Source organism: Anser cygnoides, chromosome 3, assembly GCF_040182565.1.
Source record: "Anser cygnoides isolate HZ-2024a breed goose chromosome 3, Taihu_goose_T2T_genome, whole genome shotgun sequence".
NCBI classification, from domain to species: domain Eukaryota; kingdom Metazoa; phylum Chordata; class Aves; order Anseriformes; family Anatidae; genus Anser; species Anser cygnoides.
Genome location: NC_089875.1, coordinates 86,102,556 through 86,124,835, shown reverse-complemented (window position 1 = coordinate 86,124,835; position 22,280 = coordinate 86,102,556). Strand labels below are relative to the sequence as shown.

Genomic DNA, 22,280 nt, shown 5'->3' with positions numbered 1-22,280 from the left:
ACCTCCTTCAGATCCAAAGGGATGGGACAGGTGGCTTCTCCCAGCCTACATGCTTTTCACTCTCATCCGTCAACAGAATAAAGAAGAAATGACATCAACTCTATACTATGTAGGAAAGAGTTTGAACTATGAGCTATCATTGTTCTTTCAGAAAGCTAACTCATGCCATTGTGAGAAGGACATTCTCTGTGGTGGACAAGCCATGCCTCTGATTAGCAAAGCAGTTGCTTCCCAGGAAATTAATGGCTTATGATTAATTTGCCGATTTTTGCTTTTAATACATTTAGGAAAAACTGGATCTAAAATTATTGGTGCAAGCTAAATGCATATGAGCCCAACCTTCTAAATAAGAATGTTTCTATCTATTGCACTATCAAAGTGAGCAACATTTGAAATACTTTTCAAAAAAATTATCATTCTGGTCTTTCTCAGCATGTTATTTAAACTATACCTAACAAATGGATTCATTTAGAAATACGAATGCATTTCAGAAAGTAAATAAAGTTTTTATTTGAATAAGTTCCTATATTTGTTGCCAAGCTCTCAGGGAAAATATCCACTAATGTTTATCACATCATCAGAGATGTGAGCCAAACTTTTGCCAATGCACTGCATTATGCTTTATTTAGGGCGAGGGGAGGGAATTGTATCTTACAGAAGTATCTCATATTAACCAACAACTGTACTGCAAAGAGCTGCAGACTGCATGAAGGAGATCTCCACAGGCCAGAGGCCTTCCTGATAGGCAGCACAGCAAGATGTGAGAGCCTGATGGGGAGGTAGAATGCAGTGTTCCAACCCAAATTCTGAATTTCTTGCCTTCTGCAGGTTTAAACCACATGTGGACTCACCCAGTTCCTTATGGGTGTTTAACAGCCATACTGTAAACCCTGAGAATATGGAACGAAGACGGAAACATAGACCACCCCATAACCACAACCCATGGCTCTCATGGGCAGCGCTGCAGGCCCAGGCCTGCAGCTGAGTTTCAATTTATTCTATTGAATTACAAAAAGGACTATTACTAGATTCCCCTCCCCTCAACCTCATTATATACAGTGGTTTGCCATCATTAAACCTGCTTTCTGACAATCTTTGTCTATAAACTGCTTAACATGTCAAGATTTTTCTGAACATTGCAATTTGATATATTAAAGAGGTAATGCATTGAGTAAGACTATGTGTCCCAGGAAAATGATTTCCCGCTGTCGGTGTAGGACTGAGGCATTGTGGATTTATGGTAGTGAGTATCTGGGGGATTCACTAGCCAACTGGTGAAGGTAGCCCTTCAGGGGCTAATCTTTAATCTTTTAAATCTTTTTAATTTTTGTTTATTAAGAAAATCCCTGAGTCCAATGCATTTATCTGGCAGACAACCTAAATAAATAAATAAATAAATAAAATTTGGTATCAACTTCATAGAAATAAAAAGCAATACACCCTGCCAGGACACCCACTCACTTCAAGAGGCACAATATACGGACCCAACTTCTGCAGCATGTTTGTTACTTGTAGCTCTAGAGTCATATAATAGTTCTGCACATTACTCAACAGTTGTTTCATTTCACCTCCTGAAGTGATTGCAATTCAATGGAAGTGAAAAAACGCACCTGTTTTAGCATCAACTATAGGAAAAGCACTGGCTTCAGTTCCCAGTGACAGAAATGTATCAGATCAAACACACAGCTTTTAAAAAAGTGGGTTCAGCAATTCATGAAGGCAAGCTGAGGTTCTGACATGACGTTCTTAGCAAGTGAACAAATTTATAGAACTCGATAATACTTCATGAAAAATTACTCTTTGGAAACACTTTTTGCAGTGTATATCCCATTTCATAGAGAAGCAAGAGCTTATCTTAAGCAAATGAGTTGACTTATAGCAAGACATGTAAAGAATGAGTGCATTGAAAGCCCCACATGAAGAAGCTCTAAGGGAAGGGATTCGCACACAGCTGTTTGCACAGTGCCTGGTACAATGGGTCCTAACCTGGTCATGCGTTTTGGTTGCTATTGCAGTGCAAACATTCAACAACAAAGAACTAGCAAGCAGTGCTACGGTCAAGCTCAGCTATCAAATCTGCTTTGTGTGCTTCTTGCGTGCCTCTACGAGCACTGGCGTAACTGCTCTGGCTTCATCCACAGGCCTGCCAGAGTCGAAGGAAAACTCTGCTCTTGGCCCTAGCAGCTTTAGCTCAGGAGTCTGGAGCATTGGTCAGCATTTCATCAGATCATTCCTGTCATTTGTGGATGTTCCCATTGCTGTGGGAAGGCATTTCTGAGAGGACAAAAGATTGTCACCCGATATTAAATACGCCCACGTGAATGTCTTCAGAGCTTGGCGAACAAGCTCTTGGCACTGGAAAATATCTGCTGGACAACCATTTATGAAGAATATCCTCTGATCGGTCAAAAAGCACAGTTTAAAAGAGTATTTCTATGTGTATTGGTCAGTAATGTGCACCCAGAACAATTAAAATGAAACTAATGCATTAGGTGATCTGCAGCAAATATGACAACTGCCCAAAAACCCTCCAGAAATATTCAAATTAGGTGGTGAGCCTCTCCCATGCTGTGCGTGCACTTGCCAGAAAGATTGCTAGTAGTTCCCCATCAGCACCTGAAGCCCTTTTTTCTTTCTTCTTAAGATATTATTTTTGAGGTGACCACCAGTCCATCCACGAAGAAGCTCTGCTGCCTAGTAAGTTGTCTTCAGGGAAGTGACAGCAATAGCCTGACCCGAGGCAGCTGCTGCATTCCCCATGTGCATATGAAATACAGATATCCTTCCTGGGGGCAGACAACAGCTGGTGACAAGCGGCATCTCCAAGACCCTGGAGACAACCATGGGGCTGCTAGGTTTGGGGTGAAATTTTGTTAGTTTCAAGTTCTTGGAATTTCTGTGATCTTTGAATACTTTTATAAAATATGACATACTTGAAGACCCACGGTGGCTGCAAGAAAGCAGATGCTGCTCCCCAAGCATCTGGTACACAGCATGAATGTCTCTGCGCTCAACCCCAGGGGACTGTGACTCCGTCTCACACAGGCACAGAATTAGTTTGGCAGATGAGAAAACCCAGCCTTAAATAATTGACATTATTGGTGGCAGAGGGCTGGGAAGAAATGAAAAGCACGTTGGAAAGCTAAATCTAAAAAAAATGTGTGATTCAGTTTTACAGTTCTATAAAAAAAGGCAAGAGAGCAGTTCACAGCTGGCAAGAAGGAAGGCCCAAGCTCTTAGTTTCACTTCCTCCACTGCCTGACATTTATAGGATTACTTATAAACAACATTTATGATAATCGGTCAAGTCATAGTTCACAACACTGTCACAAAGCAGAGAAATATCATGTTTTCATTGTTTTCCAAATGAAAAAGCACAGGGTGAGGAGGATGCAATGTATATGCTTCTCTGGTGGGTACTTTAGCCCAAAGCTATGTGTCTGGATTGCAAAGAGTGTGAATAAACTACTACAACCCAAAGAGAATCCTTCAAACTGAGTAAGAGCTCTACTCTCTACTAGTTTGGATGACGACATTTTTAATTAACATCTTGCAGTACACTTTTTTTTTTCTTGACTTAATCATAATTGTTAAACTGCTAGTTTTAATTCATTTGAACTGTTTCTCTGCACTTCCTGAGATGACCAAGTAACTGCTTGTACAAGCCCGTATGCATAAATCCCTGCCTGTATCATGACGAACTGGCAATGGAAAACTTAGTTTCAAATATTTCTGAATCCACACCTGTTGCTGAACTTAGTTAACAAACCTTCGAGCATGGATGTCACATCAGTGGCTCTCAAGCACCAGGAAGCAGCTGGATTATTGATAATCTGAAGAGCACATGAAGCTGTTGCCTCCATTTCTGCTGCCACAATCAGGATGAGAAGGCAGCAGAGAAACATGCACAGAAGAGCAATGCAGAAGTGAGAGCAAGAGAAATTACTCAAGAGTAAAACATTAAACCAACCAACAAACAAAAAGACTGTGGCTTTACTTTTTCCTCAAAGCATGAGTTGAATTAAGAACAGTTACAATTATAGAAAGATTTCCATCCAATTACTTTTCCATATCAGAACGTGCTGCAGGAACTCCTTGGATGTCTTGGACTGAGGGAATGACACAACCAAAGGAATCACCGTGAAAATGAAGGTCATGCAGCCACTGTGGACACAGCAGTGCTCTTGAAGCACTAAGGAAGATGTTCAATGAGAGAAGATCTTTGCAGAGCCACATACGTCTCCACCAGGAACCCCTGACTTCCTGCTCTAGGCACCTCCCTTCATTCAAATTGCAGAAGGGAAACTGGAGGTGCACAATGGCACAGATGAGCTAGATGTCTCCATAACATATTTATTGGTTGCTGTCGTTGCTTTAGCATTGATTTTAGAAATTAATCAATTCTTTACCTTGCATGGGAGAAGCTGAACGGAAGAAAGCCTGTGTAGGTAGATACTGAGACTTCCACTTCTTAAAACCACTGGTCAGTCTGGATTTCTCCATGGTTGGAAGACAAACTTAATCACCAGGAGAGTTGTTCACCCAAAAGAGTTGCTTACCCTCCATTCCAACAGAAGGGAAAGTATATTTACACCTAATATCCTCTTGAAAAGAAGAGATTTATGCCTTTCAAGACATTATGGAAATCTAAGAGACCTTTTTACCCTGGAGAATATCCAAATTCTGTGTACAATATTTAAGTGTGCATTTGGGATGCAGTTTTTCCACAAAAAATAAAGAAAAAGGAATTTTTTCTGGTGTGTATTGGCATTGCATACCCTGATGAAATAGCAGCCAGAGGAAACGGTGGAATTGCGCATCCACAAAACGATCATTCAGAGTAGCCTAAGATTATGTAAGTGTTTAGGAGATGAGTCTGCTCATTATGTTTTATCAGGCCTTTGAAGGCTTAGTATTTCTCCTCTAAAACTGCAGATTTTGATTTTGTCCTCCTGCTCCATACATGAGGAGATAAGAGTCCCACACACAGAGCTGCTTCTACAGACAGCTGCAAAACTACACCAGTTCTAATACCATAATCCCAGAATGGCTGAGGCTGGCAGGGCCCTCTGGAGGCCATCTGCTCCAACCCCTGCTCCAGCAGGGCCACCCAGAGCAGGCTGCCCAAGACCACATCCAGGTGGCCTTTGAAGACCTCCAAAGAGGGAGACCACTATCACAATGAAACAGCTCATAGCTATAGACTGTGCTTTATCTAAGGGCAGGTAGCCATATGCATTGAAATTTACTATAAATAAATAAATGTGAGGAATTTGTTTGGTGGCAGTTTCAGGAAGGCATGACTGGATCCACACAAACATTTGTGAATGAAACCCACACAACTGTGCCACAAAAAATCTCTGCAAATGTTTCATGGGCGTTTCCCAAGAGGTGATTTATAATACAGACCTCAGTATTATGAATTTATTTCCTTTCCAGGATTCCACATACTTTCACTAGAGGATGTAGTGCTGACTTAGCCTATGCGTAGCTTCATTCCCAGGCAAAGGGGTTCCTGGTTTTTATTTTTTTATTTTTTTAATTCAATAAAATAAAAACATGTTGCTGCACATCTTGCTGATGCCAAGAGAAACTACAAACTGTTGCTTATCTTCAAAAGTGACAGCTTCCCTGATCATATTAATTTTAGCAGGGTGAACACAAAGATTTGAGCCCTTTCTCCACTTCTACTTTAACATCTATTAACATGTCCTCCCACTGATGTTGTCAGTCGGGTGACTCAGGGTCTCACACCTTGCTTTTGCCCTCCCTCTTCCACAGTTCTCAGTGCTCCTCCCTCCATAAAAAAATCCAGCTTACTGAAGCACAGCATTCAGCTGGCTCTGTCTCCATCATATTCTTCCAAACGGGAAGGAGGACTCACCACATTCCTGATACTCAATTGGCATTCATCTCAAAAAAAAAAAAAAAAAAAAAAAGAGAGAAGCTCCAAAGTGTAAGAGCATCCTCACTCCCCATTCAGGCTTGTCTTTTGAGAGGCGTATAAAGACATTTGAATTTAGATAGTTTCCAGTCCTGCAATTTGCACTTGCTTCTTCAGGCATTGCAGACACCTCAGACAGACTGCTTGCAGTATTTTAGAGCTGGGCAAGCTAACAGGAGGAAGCGCCGCATGGCCAGGGACACCGAGCGCGTCCCTCTCTGGCACCGCTGCCTGGCCTCCCTCGGCCGGCCTCTCAAAGGAGGCTCTGTGCAGGAAGGCACCCAGCGCCGGGCAAGGGGGCTGCTCCTGTGCCTGGAAAAACGAGCAGCCCCAGCAGCTTGTTTGTTTGTTTGTTTTTCTAGGGGAATACAGGTTCACTCATCATTAGAATAAGCGCATTCAAGCGAGCACTTAAACCAGCATTAAGTCTTCCAAGAGGAGAGGGGTGTATGAATGAGGCCAGTAAGAGCTGCATACTGCAGGGTCTTGGTCAATATTTTTCAAATCTGGGCCAGGCTGAGGCACCCTGGTTTAAAAAGTATCACCACTAGCATTGTAAATTAATATTTTATATTCCCTTGAAGTGCCTTTTGAGGAAATTAGCCTTCATTACTGAAGTGTCTCCCCTGTAAACACAGCGAATACCACTGCTGACAAGGACAGCACCGTAGGGCAGGCAAGGATAGCAAATGTTGAGGCTGGGGGAAGAACTGGATAGATCCAGCAGCTGTGTCCAACAGGCATGTGAATCCCCTCTCCCGAGCTGCAGTGCCTGCCCTTCTGCTACAGACAGACCCATCTCGGCACCTCTTGCCCCTCAGGACTACTCAAACGGCGAGTGGAGGCATTGGGACCCTCGTGCTGCTGCCGGCAGGGCACTTCACCATCCACAAGCACCAGGCCTCACAAGGAGGTTTCGATCCCGCTACCTACACTGGGAAGGCAGTAAGAGCAGTGCTGGTTGGGCAAGGCACCAGATTTTGGAGCATTTACACGGCCTGACAAGATCTGGACTGAGTGGTTTTGGTGCTGGCTGGGGAGCTTCTCCACGGCCCAGTGGTCCTGAAGTTGGGCAAGGCTTTTCAAAATGGCTGCACTCCCATCAGAAAGCAGCCCAATGCTGCTCTTCTCGGAAAAGTGGTGCCCTCGTCTTTTCTTTAATGAAAGCGAGTTGGTATTCATTAGGAGCAGGCCAGAGCTATTTCAGACATGGAAGACAGCAGACACAAATCAATAGAAAAAAATAACTTCTTTTTATTTACAAAAAAAAAAAAAAATCCAAATATTGGATGCTGTAAACAAAATTCACAATCTGTTCCCTCTAGAGTCTGTTTTCCATCAGCTCTTTTTCTGTGACAAAGCCTATAGTCAAAATGTTCCAAAAGAGCAATCCAAGGAGCAGTTTGCTGCAACAGGATGCCTTGCAGAAGGCAACAGTTGTAAGGAAATCTGAGGGAAAGCAAATCTGCACAGACTCCTACAGACTGCAGGAGCCTGCAGTGCTTCAGCCAAGCTGTCTTGAAATTTGCAAGTTTTTTTTTTTTTTTTTACTATTTATTTTGTTAGCAAACCATTATTACAACAGCAAAACAGTACACTGATTTTCTTTCTCGCAAGGGAAACTCTCTGCATAAAGAAAACCATACAAAAGAATATATTCAAATAGGAGCTGAATATGCAGTTACAGTTTTTCCTCTTCTGTGCAGTTTTATCTAACACACTTCATATTCTCAATAAAAAAAAAAAAAAAAAGCTTCTTTTGAACTGGTAGGAGTTTCTGACATGATGCAAACCAAGCATTTAGTAAGAAGTGTTTAGAAGATTTGTGTGAAGGCCTTTGTGCAAGACAAAACAAAAAAGTATTTTAAGTCCAATAAAACTAGAAAAATATCACTTTTTTGGTCTTCTAACTGCCCATCTATTTTTAGAAGAAATGTTCTTGCATTTGGGGGGACAGCTACATCTAAGGAAAAAAACTCCCATTTCAAAGCTCTCGGTTGTTTCACGATAACTACGCTGAACCAAGTTTAGGTCCCTGTTGGTTAGCAATAAATTCAGCTGCGGCACAAACAGTTTTACTGTAATCAGGTCAATGTTTTTAATCAGTTCAGCTCTTTAAAAGGGGCACTGTCTCTTGTAGCAAGTTGTAGCCTTACAGCTGATTGGATGGGAAAAATGAAGTCTACAAAGCAAGAATGTGGTTGTTAACTTTAAAAGTACCAGTGTGCTGAAGAGGAGGGGAAAAAACAGTTAAAAAAGAGTCAGACTTTACGGAGGGGAAGGTGTGCAAACCGCAGAAATAAACCAGCTTTGAAAAGGGGTTCTTATTTTACTCTTGGCCTGAACTCACGCCTTCTTCCCACCTCTAACACCGGGCACCTTTTAAACTCCCAGTCACAGATACAACAAAGCTCCACCAGTTCCACCACTTGCTCATTAACATATGCAAAACAGATCCAGAATACCTATATAATATATATAAAAACATATTATATATGTATCAAAATGCAAACGCTGAAAGGTGCAGTTTAGCTCAGAGCCCTACTGCATGCACTATAAGGTAACTAGCTGCTGTCAATCATAAAAACAATAAAATTTGAGCGGAGAGGAAGTAAATCAAAACTTTCTTCTAAGCAATGGAAAAAGGGTCCTTCAAAGGAAAAAATACATTGTGTCATGTATTATCAGTATCTTGTGGTTATGGCACCGCTATAGATTCTCAACCCCCTCGAAAGAGCGGATGACTCATTTATTTGCTGCAAATAGTTGTGGCGAGAGAAGACATACCACATTACCAGCTGATCCTATTTCCCCAGCCCTCCCCGGCGCTTCCGCTAGAAACCCTCCCCAGAGCTGCCGGCAGTGCTCGGGTTTGAGCAGCGCCTTCCAGCCCTGCTCCACCGTTGGGACACGGTGGGGCACGGGCCCCCAGCCTGGGGCTGGGAGAGGAGGAAGCCCACAGGAGGCTGCAGCCTCCACAGGAGGAAGGGACGGCGGGGACAAGGTCTCCGAGCAAACACAGCAAAGGGCAATGAAACAGCTTTTACATTTCCTGAAGAATTCACAGGGAAGGTGCTTCAGTAAACAAATCGGGTTCCTGTTAGATTGCCTTCAGAGTTAGAAGTACAAAGCGTGACAAAAATAGATGTACCTTAGTATCTCTGTAGGGAAAGCACTGCCGGGATACCAGTCTTGTCCTCCCTCGCCCCTGCCTCCACAAGACCATGCAATGAAGCAGGTCGCATTTTCTCTCAAAAGCCTGATTTCTCTTTTTTTTTTTTCCTTTTCCTCAGTACAAAAAAAGCAAAATATTAGCGTCAAGTGTCATTTAGTCATCAGGGTTTCAAAGCCCAACGAAGAATCTAACACCTTCAGGGATGGCACTGAAGTGAAAACAACAGCAGAGGTTTGATTTTCCCCCTGCTGGTCTTTTGGGAGAGGAAATGAAAGTGAATAGTTATTGTTCCAATGTAAAGTGATTCCATTTAAATAAAGTACAGTACTGAAATTGTAAATGCAGTGTGACAACCAGATCAAAGATGTTTAATATTTGCATAAAAATATATATATAATATATATATATATAAAATATAATTTTAAGCAATCGTGCAACACTCTTAAAAAGGGTTCATTTCACATTTACTAAATTCTAGTGGTCCTGGAATGCGTAATGCATTCTATTAAAATACTCCTTTAAATACTAACAATTAGTGTTCAGATCACCAACTAATACAATATTCTTTAGCTGTCAGGGGGTTTAAATAAACCTATCTTTGATCCACGTTCCACTGAATTACACATCATGGAGGTATGCAGTCACAACATTAGTGGGTTAAATGTCAAAATGGCATTACAGTACAAAACAGTTAAAAAATCAGCTAGTCATATGTTTCTCCATTTGTGGAATTATTATGGCTCACAAGCAACTCACTGAATTACTGTAATCCTTGTTCTTGCAACCAAAGACATTATCTGAATCCCACCTTAATCCTGACTGGTTCGTTTACTCCAAATTTCTCAGGTGTGGGTTAAAAATTCACTGCAAGGTGCCCACTGTCCTATGACATCCTGTTGCAAACTGGAAAACACATAGTACTTTATTTAAACATTCCTTAATTGCTACATTTTCCTAGACCACATTAATATATATTGTGTGTGTATATATATAGATATACACATAGAACATGTACATATATACACACACAAACATATATACACACATACACACACGTACCTAGGATAATAGCACACCAACATAACATTTACTCTATACAAGTATTTGCCAAGAAAAAAAATAGGGCATTTCCTCCACCACTTATTCACAAGCTTATGGTTGTTTTTTTTTTGTTTTTAATCCTTGTGTCCCTGATAAAACAAAATGTATGGTTAAACCACAAAACTATATTTTTCTCACTTCAAATTCTATGAAGGCATCAGGCACTTTTGATTACTATTGGTGTGTACAAATATAGCAACATCTTTTCTTTTTTAATATATATATATATTTATATATATACTCTACTGTATCTTCTTTGCTCGGATAACTTATTTGTGAAATCTTTGGTCCTTGAGCATATTTTGTTTGCCACAGCTCGTTTCCCTGCATTCTCACATTTTTAAAATGTGAGGCATGCACACACAGCTGGAAATAATGGACTTTGTCATCGTACGTGTTTCTGTTTTTATAACTGTACCAATCTACTACTGTTCATTTGGAGCAAGCTGTTTCTGGTAAAGCATTCTCTATTCAAGCAAGCTATACATTCTACACGGTCAATCCATAGACGGCACTTGCTGCAAGCCCCAAATGCAGTAATTCCAATATACATTTTTATTCAGCTTATCTCTGCTTTATGCCTCTACTTTTAATTCCTGAATATATATATAGAATTGTTTTTTGTATTTTTTTTCTTTTTGTTGTTTTTTTGTTTGTTTCTTTCTTTCGTAATTCTCCCTTTTGCAGATCCCATTCTAGAGTAAGGATAAAAATAAAAGAAAATAAGGCTTTCCCACCTTCTCTATGCCAAAGCTATGGGAGCAGATACTGCCAACCCATATTGTCATCAAGCATTCCTCCCTCGCTTATTTCAGGGGAAGCTGGTTGCTTTTAATGACAGGCCTCTTGTGCTCTGGGGTAGGATCCAATTATTTTGGGGTTCTTTCTAGATCATGCTCCCGTTGTCTATTAGAAGAACCACAGGCTTTTACCAAGCTTGAAAACCAGAGCAGATCATCATTGCACAAAACACCCCATTTCAAAGGGGCACAGGGCCCCCTTCTACGTGTTAGAAAACGTTCTCCCCACCGGGTCTACTAATTTCGGTCCTTAATTACAGGGCAGCCAAGTAGAGTATGTGTGCTGCTGGCACGGGAACACCGTCTGAACCTGGGCAATATAGTAATTGCTGAAGTTAGCATCTGCTACATATGGGGCTGGCTGGTAATAGCAGGTGACATTGGCCACATTGGGGATGATATTTTGCTCAGCTAGGACCCGGATGGCCAGCATGGTGATCAGATTCAGCGTCTGTCTCCTCTCATGTCCCATCAGGCACACTGTGCTCTCATTCACCACACCGTGGAGGGTCATGAGATAGTCATACTTGCGGTCCTCTAATCCCACAAAGTGGTTCTGCAAGTAGGACTCCAGCTTCCTCTGCTGCTCTCCAATGTCTGAGAAGTCAATGAAAAACCTCGAGCACATGTATCTCTGCAGGGACTTAATCTCGGACTCGGAGGCAGCCCTAAAGCCCCTTACCAAAAGGTTGCAGTACTTGAGCAGACCCCCTCCTCTAATCTCTTCTGGGTTTCTGGTGGCAATTATCTTGTTGCAGAGGTGATCGAAAGCTTCTTGGAAATCCCCATAGACGCTCTCACCGATGATAGTCGGGTGAAAGGTTTCAGTCATTGGGTTCTCCGAGCATTCATAAAAAAGCAGCAGGGAGTCCAGCTTGATTTGAAAGGAGTCGACGCTGAATTCGAACTGCCGCCTCAGAGAGTCCACAAATTTCAGCTCCACGTTCTTGCCGCTGTTGTTGGACAAGGAGATGAGACTCCACCGGTCAGAATCATTGCATACCTTTACCATTTTCTGCACGTAGGCTTCCTACAAGGGGAAAGACAAAATGAGCAAATGAAGACACGGTGGGGAGAGATCTCCCCCCCCCGCAGCAGCCGCTTGCCTTCTCCCCCACCTCCACCCCGTCCTAGCGAAAAGGCTGTAAGGAGCCTGCAGGCACGGATCGGAGGAGAAACGCTCAGTGTAAGAGCCCAGAGCACTGTCATTGCACAGGGATGGCAGGGGAGGACGTTCCTGGGACTGTCGTGCAAGGGAAGTACTTGGCAGGGCTGCTTCTAAATACATCTACATGCAAAACTGATGGCGCGCATGCCAAATATCCGTGCACCCCCACACAGAAAGTCACCGCTACAATTAAGATAAGAAACCCTTTTTATCGGTTTCCACTTCCCCTCCCCCCAAAAAAAGAAAACTCAGCAAGTGTTCAACGCTCCCCGACCCTGCTCTTGCGGCGCCGCTTCCGCAAATCTGCCCCATATGCCAAGAAATCCCTCTAAAAACCTTAAAGGCATTTGGCACGCCGCCTAATTAACCCGAGCGAGCCGTCTGCGCGGCAAGGGAATGTGGCTCAGCACCGGGGCATTTAAACACCCCCAGAAGAGCGCGGCACCAGCACTTGCTTCCTTCTCGCAGCCACAAAAGCCCCCCTAAGCCCCCCGGGGACCGGGTCTGGCACCACAGGCTGCTGTAGGGCTGAGCCAGGAGACTGGCAGCGCCTTGGCTGCAGCAGGTACACCACCGGTGCTGGCAAATGCAGTGACACGGAGGGAAGGAAGCTGATCAGTGCCGGGGAGCACCAAGCCCAGCTGCTTTACCGCAAACCCCTCTTCACGTGCAAGGATGGGGGGGGGAAAAGTCCCCCGTGCGTCCCCGTGGGTCCCAGGGAGCGGGGCAGGAGGGGACACTGCCCCTCTCCTCGCAGGGTTACCTTGAGGGTGAGCGGCGTGATCTTCTCCTTGTTCACCCCCTCGGGCAAGAAATCCAAGAGGCAGTCCAAGACCACGTCCTTGACAGTCTGAAACTCGGCTTCCCCTTTGAGGTCGGCGCAGAAGATGAGGTCCAAGTCCTTGTAGCCCAGGCCGCTGTCCTGGTGGAGGACGTGGCTGGCGGCCGAGCCGTTGAGCCGCACGTCCCTCAGCCCGATGCCCTTCTCCTCCAGCCGGCTCCGCACCACCTTGACGATCTGCCGGGGCTGCATGGCCAGCGTGGGGAAGTTGCCGCGGCCGTGGATGGGGATGGTCTCGCTGAGGATGCGGTCCAGGCGCTGCACTTGCTCCCAGCTCAGCACGTTGCACTGCGCGCTCTCGCAGCCGCCCGCGTACCTCCCGGCGGGGCAGCCGCCGGCCTGCCCGTCCTCTGCCATGCTGGGCTGGATGGCACCGCTCCGGCTCCTCACCGCCCCCCCGGCGCCCCTCGTCCTCCGCGCCTGGCGAAAAGAGCAAAAAGCGAGCGGTCAGCGGCGGCGGCGGCGGCGGCGCTCCCCCGGCCCCCGCTGCGCACACCTTAAATTAACCAAAATGTAACAAAAAAAAATACAAAAATAAAAACCCGCCGAGGGGGGTAGGGGGGGAAAGCCCCCCGCGAGCACGGCGGAGGAAGGCGCCCGGACCTGCAGAGCCGCCGCTCTCCTCGCCCCCCGCCGGGGCTGAGGCCGCCCCGCGCCGTCGGAGAGGCCGCCCCGCGCCGCCCGCCGCCCCGCTCGCCCCCGCCGCGGGCCGCCGCCGTCTCCGGAGCTTTCGTAGTTGTGCCCGGGGAAGGTCCCCAGTAGTTTTTATACGGGCTTTCTCCGCTCTTCCGGGGCTCCGAGTCACGGCGCCCGCGGCCCGCCCCCTCCATCTGCATGGCCGGCCTCGCCGGTGCCCCCGGCACGCCCACGGAGCGCGCACCCACGGGCCGCCCCGCCGCCACGGCGCGGCTCGGCACGGCTCGGCAAGGCGCTGCGCAGCCGCCCCGCCCCGCTGGAAATCCCGCGCAGCGCCGCGCAGCCGCCCGCCCCTCGCCCTGCTTTGGGGGGGGGGGGGGGGGGGGGGGGCAACAAGTGGAGTCCCCTCGCGCTGCCCCGTATTTTCGTCCCCAATTTTTAACACCCCCCCCCCCCTTTAGGGACGTTCCCGGGAGGCCCAAACTTCGCAGCAGAGCGGCGGGATTTGGCAGGGCCCCGCTGCGAGCGGTTGCCGAGGATCCCAGACCTGGGGGGGGTCTCGGCTGCGCCATCCCCGACGGGATTTTCAAAGCCGGCGGCGGCGGCGCAGGGGCGTCGCGCAGTGCCTGCGCATCCCGGGAAGAATATTATATATATATGTGAATATATATATACATACATATAATAAGCAGCCTGCCCGTATATTACAACTTTGGTGATTTCGGAGGGAAAAATAAATAAAAATACCAGGATAATGCACACACACGTCTAATTTTCAAATTTTTTTCATCTTGATTTTTAATTTTCAACGTTTTTTCACCTTCAATTCCTCTTATTTTTAATGTAATCACTCCGCATTTGCGCCTTTTTCACCTGCTCCAGCGCTAAATTTGTTTGCGCCGGTCCCGTCGCGCTGCGCGCCCCCGCGCACCCCCCTGCGCGCCCCCGAGGTGGGGGGGGGGGGTGCGCGCAGCGCGCGGCTTGCGCGGGGAGGGAGGGGGGATGGGGGGGGGTCGTTGCGTCACCGCTCGGAGCTTTGTGACGCGCGGAGCGCGGGGCCAATGGGGGCGCGCGGCGGCGTGACGCGCGGCCGGCCCGAGCGGGCGCTGCGCCAAATGGCGGCGGGGGGGAGCAGTGGCGGTCGACGCACGGAGCCCCCTCCCCACATGTCGCCCCCCCCCACACACACACCCGCCATTACGCAGCGGGCTGGGGTTGGGGTCCGTGCCTGCATGGCACGGGGAAAGGCTCAGGAACGCCCCCCCCCCGCCTAATGAAAGCCCCGAGGGTGCCGCTCGGTGCCCCCCCCGCCCAGCCGGGGCGCCCCCCGGTACGAGCGGGGAAGCCCCCGCCGCCCTCCCCCGCTCGTCGCCGGCCGCAGCCGTGTGGCAACGGTGCCCCCTGCCGGGCAGCCGGCCCTCCCCGTGGGGGGAGACACGGTTTGGTCGAGCTTGAGGGGGTGTTTTGGGGGGTAGGGGGTGTTAAGGTGTGTGCGGTGGGGGCAGCGCGACACCGGGGGGGGGAAGCAAAGGTTGCGAGGTGCAACCCAGAAGGTCCCGCTGACCCTGCTGGAGACACTGCTGGTGTCGGATGGAATAAAGCACTGAGGTGTGTAGGGTCCTGTGCCAGCGGGTTAAAGAAAACAAAAAAGGGGGGAACGGGGGGGGGGGGGAGAAAAAGATAAAGGGGAAAAGAAAAGGGAAAGAAAAGGGAAAGAAAAGGGAAAGAAAAGGGAAAGAAAAGAAAAGAAAAGAAAAGAAAAGAAAAGAAAAGAAAAGAAAAGAAAAGAAAAGAAAAGAAAAGAAAAGAAAAGAAAAGAAGAAAAGAAAAGAAAAGAAAAGAAAAGAAAAGAAAAGAAAAGAAAAGAAAAGAAAAGAAAAGAAAAGAAAGAGAAGAGAAGAGAAGAGAAGAGAAGAGAAGAGAAGAGAAGAGAAGAAAAGAGAAAAAAAGAAAAAGAAAAAAGAAAAAATGGGAAAAGAGAAAAAAGGGGAAAAGAAAAAAATGAAAAAGAAAAGCAAAAAAGGGAAAAAAGGGAGAAAAAGAAAAAGGGGAAAAGAGGAAAAAGAAAGGGAAGAGAAAAAGAAAACAAAAGAAAAAAAGAAGGGAAAGAAAATGAAAAGAAAAAAGGGGGAAAGAAACGAAAAAGAAAATGGGAAGAGAAAAAAAGGGGAAGAGAAAAAGAAAAAAGAAAACGGAAAAGAAAAAAAATGAAAGAGAAAAAAGAAAGGGGAAAAGAAAAAGGGGAAAAGAAGTAAGGGGGAAGAAAAAAAAGGAAAATGAGAAGAAAAAGGGGAAAAGAAAAAAAAAGGAAAATAAAAACCTTAAAATCGGGGAAAGAAAAAGAAGAAAAGGAAAATAAAAGGGAAAAAAAGACAAAAGGGGGAAAGAAAAAAAAATGAAAGAAAAAAATGAAAGAAAAGGGAAAAGAAAAAAATGAAAAAAATGAGAAAAAGAAAAAGGGGAAAATAAAAAGGTAAAGAAAAAGTAAAGAGAAATGAAAAGAAAAAGGGGAAAATAAAAAAAGGAAAAGGGGAAAATGATTTTAAAAAAAGGGGGGGGGAAGAAAAAGGAAAAGAAAGATGAAAAGGGGGAAATGAAAAAGAAAAAAGGGGAAAAGAAAAAAAAAGAAAATGGAAAAGGGGAAAAGAAAAAAGAGGAAGAGAAAAAGGAAAAGCAAAAGGGTAAAAAAAATAAAAAAGAAATGAGAAAAAAAAAGAAAAGAAAAAAAGGAAAAGAAAAAAAGAAAAGGAAAAAAAAAGAAAAGTAAAAGAATAAAAGGAGAAAGGAAATTAAAGGGAAAAAAAAAAGGCAGGAAGCTTTTAAAGTCTGGATGTGTACACGTGAATGCAACTTGAAAGCAGAAGCCGGGTATCTCGTATCCGCCGGCAGGTCTTTTGCCTTGCCAGCGAATTCATTATTTAAAATAAATACTCAGGCTGCAAGGGGCAGCAGCTGGCCTGCTGCAGGCCCGGCTGCCGGGAGGCCCAGCGCAGCAGCAGCACTGCTGCAGGTGCCTGCAGTGCCCGCGGCCGCAGAGGCCGAGGAGACGGAGCCGGGTTGAGGCCGAGGAGGCCCCGTGTTCAGGACACCTGGGGAGGTTCCAACACCACCCAGCCGAGCAGAGCCCCACTCCCAGCATCGCTTCAGCCAGAGGAAGCACGGCACACCTGCCCTCTCATCCCGTTTTAATCTAGGCCATCCCTGAATCTGGGGAAAGATGAGCTAGCAATAGTTAACACTTGGACTTCATATTTGACTTCTCAGCATGCTGCAACTAAATTTTAGCAGCATTAAGTTCAGCAATACCACGGAATGTCTCCGTGCATTTACCCTGGCCAGTAGGATTTAATGCTATTTTACATGCATCTTGTTTCCTTTCTCCTCTGTAAATTGATGCCAGTTGCAGACTTAAGAAGAAAAATAGGCAGAAGCTCGCTCATGCTGAATACTGCTCTGGTAAAGGCCACGCGAGCGTAGTTCAGAGGAAGCCGTTCACACCGGGCAGCTTCGCTGAAGGAGCAACGCCAGCCAAGCCTGCTGTGAGCACCTGCAGATCACATCCCACTCACTTGAAGCAGGAGGGGAAATTGTTTCCAGTCAGAATTGTAGCATGGACACTTTTTCAGTTCAGAAAAGTACACAGGATGTTGATCATCGTGCCTTTTTTAATATAAAGTAAAAACTATTTGAATCAGTGTGAAATTATTTTCATGTCTGGGGTATACTTCAGGGTACAGGTGTATTCTGTACTTGCTGCTCTTAAGCCAACTCGAATGTGAAAGCCCACATTACTTTAAATCAGTAGAAATAATTGAGAATTGTAGTAGGAAATTTAATTAGGGTGTGTTATGTTATAAGAACTATAGAAATATTTGCATGAGTTTCAGGAATCACTCATTATGACTGATGCTGGTAATGCTGTTGCTATTAAAAGCATTAATTCAGTTTATGAACATGCTGTGTCTCTTTAATGACAAATATGTATTTTGGAAGGAAAAGTTTTCATTGGTTTTTTTTTTTTTTTTTAATTGAAATTGTGAGCAGAAATTCTTTGACAGAATTTGGATGGGGTTACTCACACAAGCTGTTTGAATTGCCCATGCAATTAATGGGAAGGTAAGATGTGCGGTGTGAACCATGCCTTTCTGTGGGCCCGCACAATATCGTTCAATTACTCCCTTCACCCCACCAATACTCTCCATCCGGCTGCAGAAAAATTAAGATTAATAACACCAAGTGTGTTTCTGTATGCATTTGTGTGTATTTGGCTAATAAATTCTTCAGCGTGAGTTGTTCATTCATCCCAGCTGCATGGGGGAGAGCGCACTCCAGGTGAATTCTTACTGAATTGAAGAATTTTTAGTATTTTCCTGACTGAACTCCATGGAGGTAGACCATAACATCATCCTGGCTCCCTTTTGACCACTATACAGTGCCTAAAACAGGAATGTGTTCTTTAGCTGTAAAAAAGCAAAAACCTGTGACTCTGCATCTATCTGAGCTCCAAATCAGGTGAAGGGGTAGCAGTAGATGGAGGCAGACACTTCTGATGCCCCAGCCTCTCCTGCCCATGGCCTGGGGGCTTTGCCTTGGCCCACTCATGTTTTGCCTGGTTTGTGAGGCTGAGCCTCCCCATCCTGCACCTTTCCAAGCTTGAAGGTTTTCAACAGGGGGAATTGGGTTTGTATGCCACAGCTCCTCTGCTAACACAGCCAAGGTTCAGGACAGACAGACAGACGGTCAGGGGATTCGCTTCTGAGCAGCAATGCCACTTCAGTCCAAACACTAGTGTTGATTCAGCCAGAGGTGTTTGCTTTTGTTAAAATCACAATAAATATCAACACTGTTAATATCACTAGGTATTAAAGGCCTTCTCTCTAGGCCTTCTGTCTGGGGATGACATGGCAGAAAGAAAGACATACAGGAAGAGCAAGGGAAGTCTAAAGAACTCCCTCAGAAGTTTAGAAAGAAGATACAGCAAAACTTTATCCCAACTATGTCATAAAAAAAGTTTTGTAATATCATTTCATACAGAGCCCAAGGGCAATGAAAGCATTACAAATGACACCTGTTTTCTGCCTGCTGAAGATGGAAGACGTAACCGGGCAGCAATCATCTGAAAACTTAATTGTGCTGGCACACAATTTTCTTTCTGGAAAACAACAAGAACGTGGCTGAAGAACATCCCTAGCTGTTCTCCACCCAGCCAACATCTGGGAGGATCAGCTCACCGCCAGATACACATTTCTGGAGAGCTCAGGCCATCATTGTGCCCTTCCTTCCCCACCACCTCGGGTAGAGCAGCTGGGACCTGCTGGGAACAGCCTTTATCTCCATCCTGCTCCCTCTGTGGTGCAGTGGGGAGCCACCGGCACGGGTTCATTATGGCTGTTGCTGGCAGGGAGATGCCAAGGAGACATCAGCTACCAGGACAGGGATTCGGAGGACTGCAGGCTTGGCCAGGAAACGCTCTGGGCTACCACAAAAGCCTGCAGAGCCAAACACAGCCCAACCTCACCCCTGTGCACACACACATGCACACAGCCCAAAACCTGAGTTTCATGGAAACGGCCCATGGTGAACGGGGAGTAACTGGAAGTAACGATGCTTAGCAAAATGACTAATGTTGCTTTCAACAATAGCACAGAACAGTGCACTTTCAAAATAAACTCATAGACTTTGTCTATACTAGACACACTTGCAAGCCTTCCTTAACCTTTACTCATTCACCTCTTTCCCAGACCTGGTCTGGGCAAAGTCTGAGCATGGGTGTGGAAGCAGAGCTCAGGCTGGTTTGGTTTTGTTTCGTTTTCTGTCTCAAGAGTACACAAGCCTGATTTTAAAACTACTTTTAAAGACCTTGACTTTCTCGTGTACGTGCATAAGGGAGTCCCCTGATACCTTCGTGTTCTATATATTTTATTTCTGAAATTTATTTCCTTTGGTGATACCAATAAAAATTATTACATTTTGGAATGGAAGAGTCTATACTAGGAATTAGCACTGGAGTTAGCGTTGACTACTGGAATATTCAACGCTAAGGCCCTTTGAATAAAATGAAAATCAGAGATTTCTAGGAAATGATCTTTCAAAGATAAATAAAAGAAGCATTTGTGCTTTCAAAGTACTACAGTTCTATTAGCTTTGTTTTCCTTCTGCCAGTTTTTACTGGAAAGATATTTTACTCGTCCTGGGAAAAATGTCATTGTTTGGACTAAATGCCGTGTTGTTTTGAAAAGGTACAGTTTAAAGTAGGCCAAATTATCAGACTTTTCTGATGAGCCTGCCAGTAGCTTTTTGCGATTCTGTTGAGAAAGTGTGTGTCAAATGAAATAGTAGCGCTCACCATCTGCATTGTTGCAGCAGCTACAGGACAAGTCAGAGATCGGGGCACCAAATGGTCCATCAAACAAAAGACAGGCTGCTGCCTAACCTAAAGAGTTCGTAGCGTCAGTACATCAGGAAATGGCAGTATTTTCCATTTCATAAACCCAGCATTTGCTCCCAGGGGAAGAGTTGTTAGGGTCGCCTCCTGGCCAGGATTAGTTGAATACAGGCGAAGGCAGAGGCTCCAGCAAGGCTCCTGTCTCCCCCACCCCAGACCCACGGTTGTCCCACCCTGTAGGACACGGGCAGGTGAGGTCCCATCAAGCCCCTTCCTGCGGGTGCTCCTGCAGAAAAAGCAGCTGTGCTCCCAGATTCAATGCAGTGCTACAGTCATGGTGGAGCCCATTGCTTACATATTCTGGGCCCTTGGGATCTGAATGCAATTAAAATGGGCTGCCCAGGTATGCCTGTTCATTTGGGAGGCAAGGATCAGGCTTTACTCTCTTGAAGAGACTACATTTTTCATTGCTATGTGAGAAAGTCAACGTCTTCAGTCTTCTTGCCCACATAGGAAAGGCGAAACCCCGATGTTTCATGACTCATGCAGTCATGCAATCCCAGTTGCATATGACTGATAGGATTTTATGCCGATTTTACTGTTCCATGTTTTGTTTATCCTAAAATGCATTAAGCTCATGTGGGAATACTCCAGTGGATTTCACCATTCTGCGTCTTATTCAGGGGAGCTGGGGAAACACATCATTTCGGATTTAAACAAGCTGTCCTGCATTTGGAACAGCGAACTGCAGAAAACACACAACTAACAGAAATCGGGTTACCGTTCATTCGGACAGAACTGGTTTCACAGATTCAAAGCCATCATTTAGTTTCACCTACTACAAAACAAAAGCTGTTTACCAAATGCTTTCACTATCAAGAGAATGACTCCTGATGCAGCCAGAGCACATTTCAGTCTCGATTAACATTTATAAATTCTGGAAATTAACTGTATTCTTGCAGAAAAATTGTTCCATTTCCTAGTTACTCTCACTTTTTAAAATGTGCACAACATTCCTAGTCGGAAGGCACGTTTACACAGAATGGGATTGTTCCCAGTGATTTTTCTTGCTGCACACTGAACTGACATGTATTTCTAGGATGCAGTTCTTGGCAGCTGTCAAAAGGTGAGACGCATTCAGTGCTGCTTCTGTCTAAAACTGCCTGCTGAAGCAATACAAATTGTGCAGCTGACTCCCCACACTACTCAGCACCCCGCCCAAGTTGACTACTGCAGATAGTGGGCTGCTGTGAAAGAAGGTTCTCTATTGCTACATGCCCCTGGGGTGCGAAAATGATCTTCTTACAACTGCACATACACCAACAGCCAACACAAAACCATTATTACCAGACTAGAGTAGACTTTGGTCATCTACAGTTGTATGGGTGCTCCAGGCCTTTGGGCTGGAGGCAAAGAATCAGAGTGACTTAAAAACAAAAGAATGAAACCCAGCATTTTAGGGCTGTGCAAGTGGGACCACAATCAAAGCACTGCAGCAATGGACCAAAAGGGTGGGGGAGTCCTCTTCCAAGGAAGCAAAGAACCGGGAGGTACCACAGTCCATGTGTGCACATCAAGAGAGACAAAGAGGCGTTCTGGTGGCACTAGTGTTCTACCATTTGAAAACCAGACTTTGTGCCAAACATCTTAGTCAGAAGTATACTTCCTGCTGCCCATGGGATGCCACCATGCTGGGCTAATGTGCCCTGCTAGCCTTCTCGGATCCTGGTGCTGCCTTAGCACTTCCAAAATTCACAGAAGCCCAGAAGGGCTGAGGCTGGCAGGGCCCTCTGAAGGCCACCTGCTCCAACCCCTGCTCAAGCAGGGCCACCCAGAGCAGGCTGTGCAGGACCACGTCCAGGAGGTTTCTGAGGATCTCCAAGGATGGAGGCTCCACCAGCCCTCCAGCTGGTTGGCCCCGGCACAATTGCATAGTCAGTAGGGATCTGTTCTTAATTTTAATCTCCTTTTTGTATTTCTCAGTCTCCAGCAAAACTGTCACCCAAAAAATAAGAGGTCACCTCTTTCTGGTTTGTTTCCTTTATCCTTTCTCCACCCCCCACCCTCACCCCGGATCATTTCCAGTTATCCATGTGCTGATGATGGCAGCTGCTGCAAGGACCTGGTTCAGAGCCGTGCTGCTCTCATAAGCAGGAGTGTAACGACATACTTCACCAAAGCACCCACCCACAACACTCCTTTTTCACCCACAACACTCCTTTTTCTTTCA

The 22,280-nt window shown here is 45.6% G+C and overlaps 1 protein-coding gene across 1 annotated transcript; it reads right to left on the bottom strand.

Moving 5' to 3' along the window:
• Positions 1-7,174: 7,174 nt before the first annotated feature.
• On the bottom strand, positions 7,175-13,790 carry TENT5A (terminal nucleotidyltransferase 5A). Its single transcript, XM_048079864.2, has 3 exons — positions 13,633-13,790; positions 12,952-13,449; positions 7,175-12,050 (listed from the first exon to the last, which is right to left on the bottom strand). The coding sequence occupies exons 2-3, from the start codon at positions 13,384-13,386 to the stop codon at positions 11,271-11,273; spliced, it is 1,215 nt and encodes a 404-aa protein (XP_047935821.1). The 5' UTR covers positions 13,387-13,449; positions 13,633-13,790; the 3' UTR covers positions 7,175-11,270.
• Between the last annotated feature and the right edge of the window lie 8,490 nt (positions 13,791-22,280).

What these genes read in the sequence shown, in the direction of transcription:
- TENT5A (XM_048079864.2), bottom strand. Translation starts at nt 13,386, where the DNA reads ATGGCAGAGGACGGGCAGGCCGGCGGCTGCCCCGCCGGGAGGTACGCG. An exon ending in TCACGCCGCTCACCCTCAAG is followed by an intron (nt 12,051 to 12,951) that starts GTAACCCTGCGA and finishes TTCCCCTTGTAG; the next exon opens with GAAGCCTACGTGCAGAAAAT.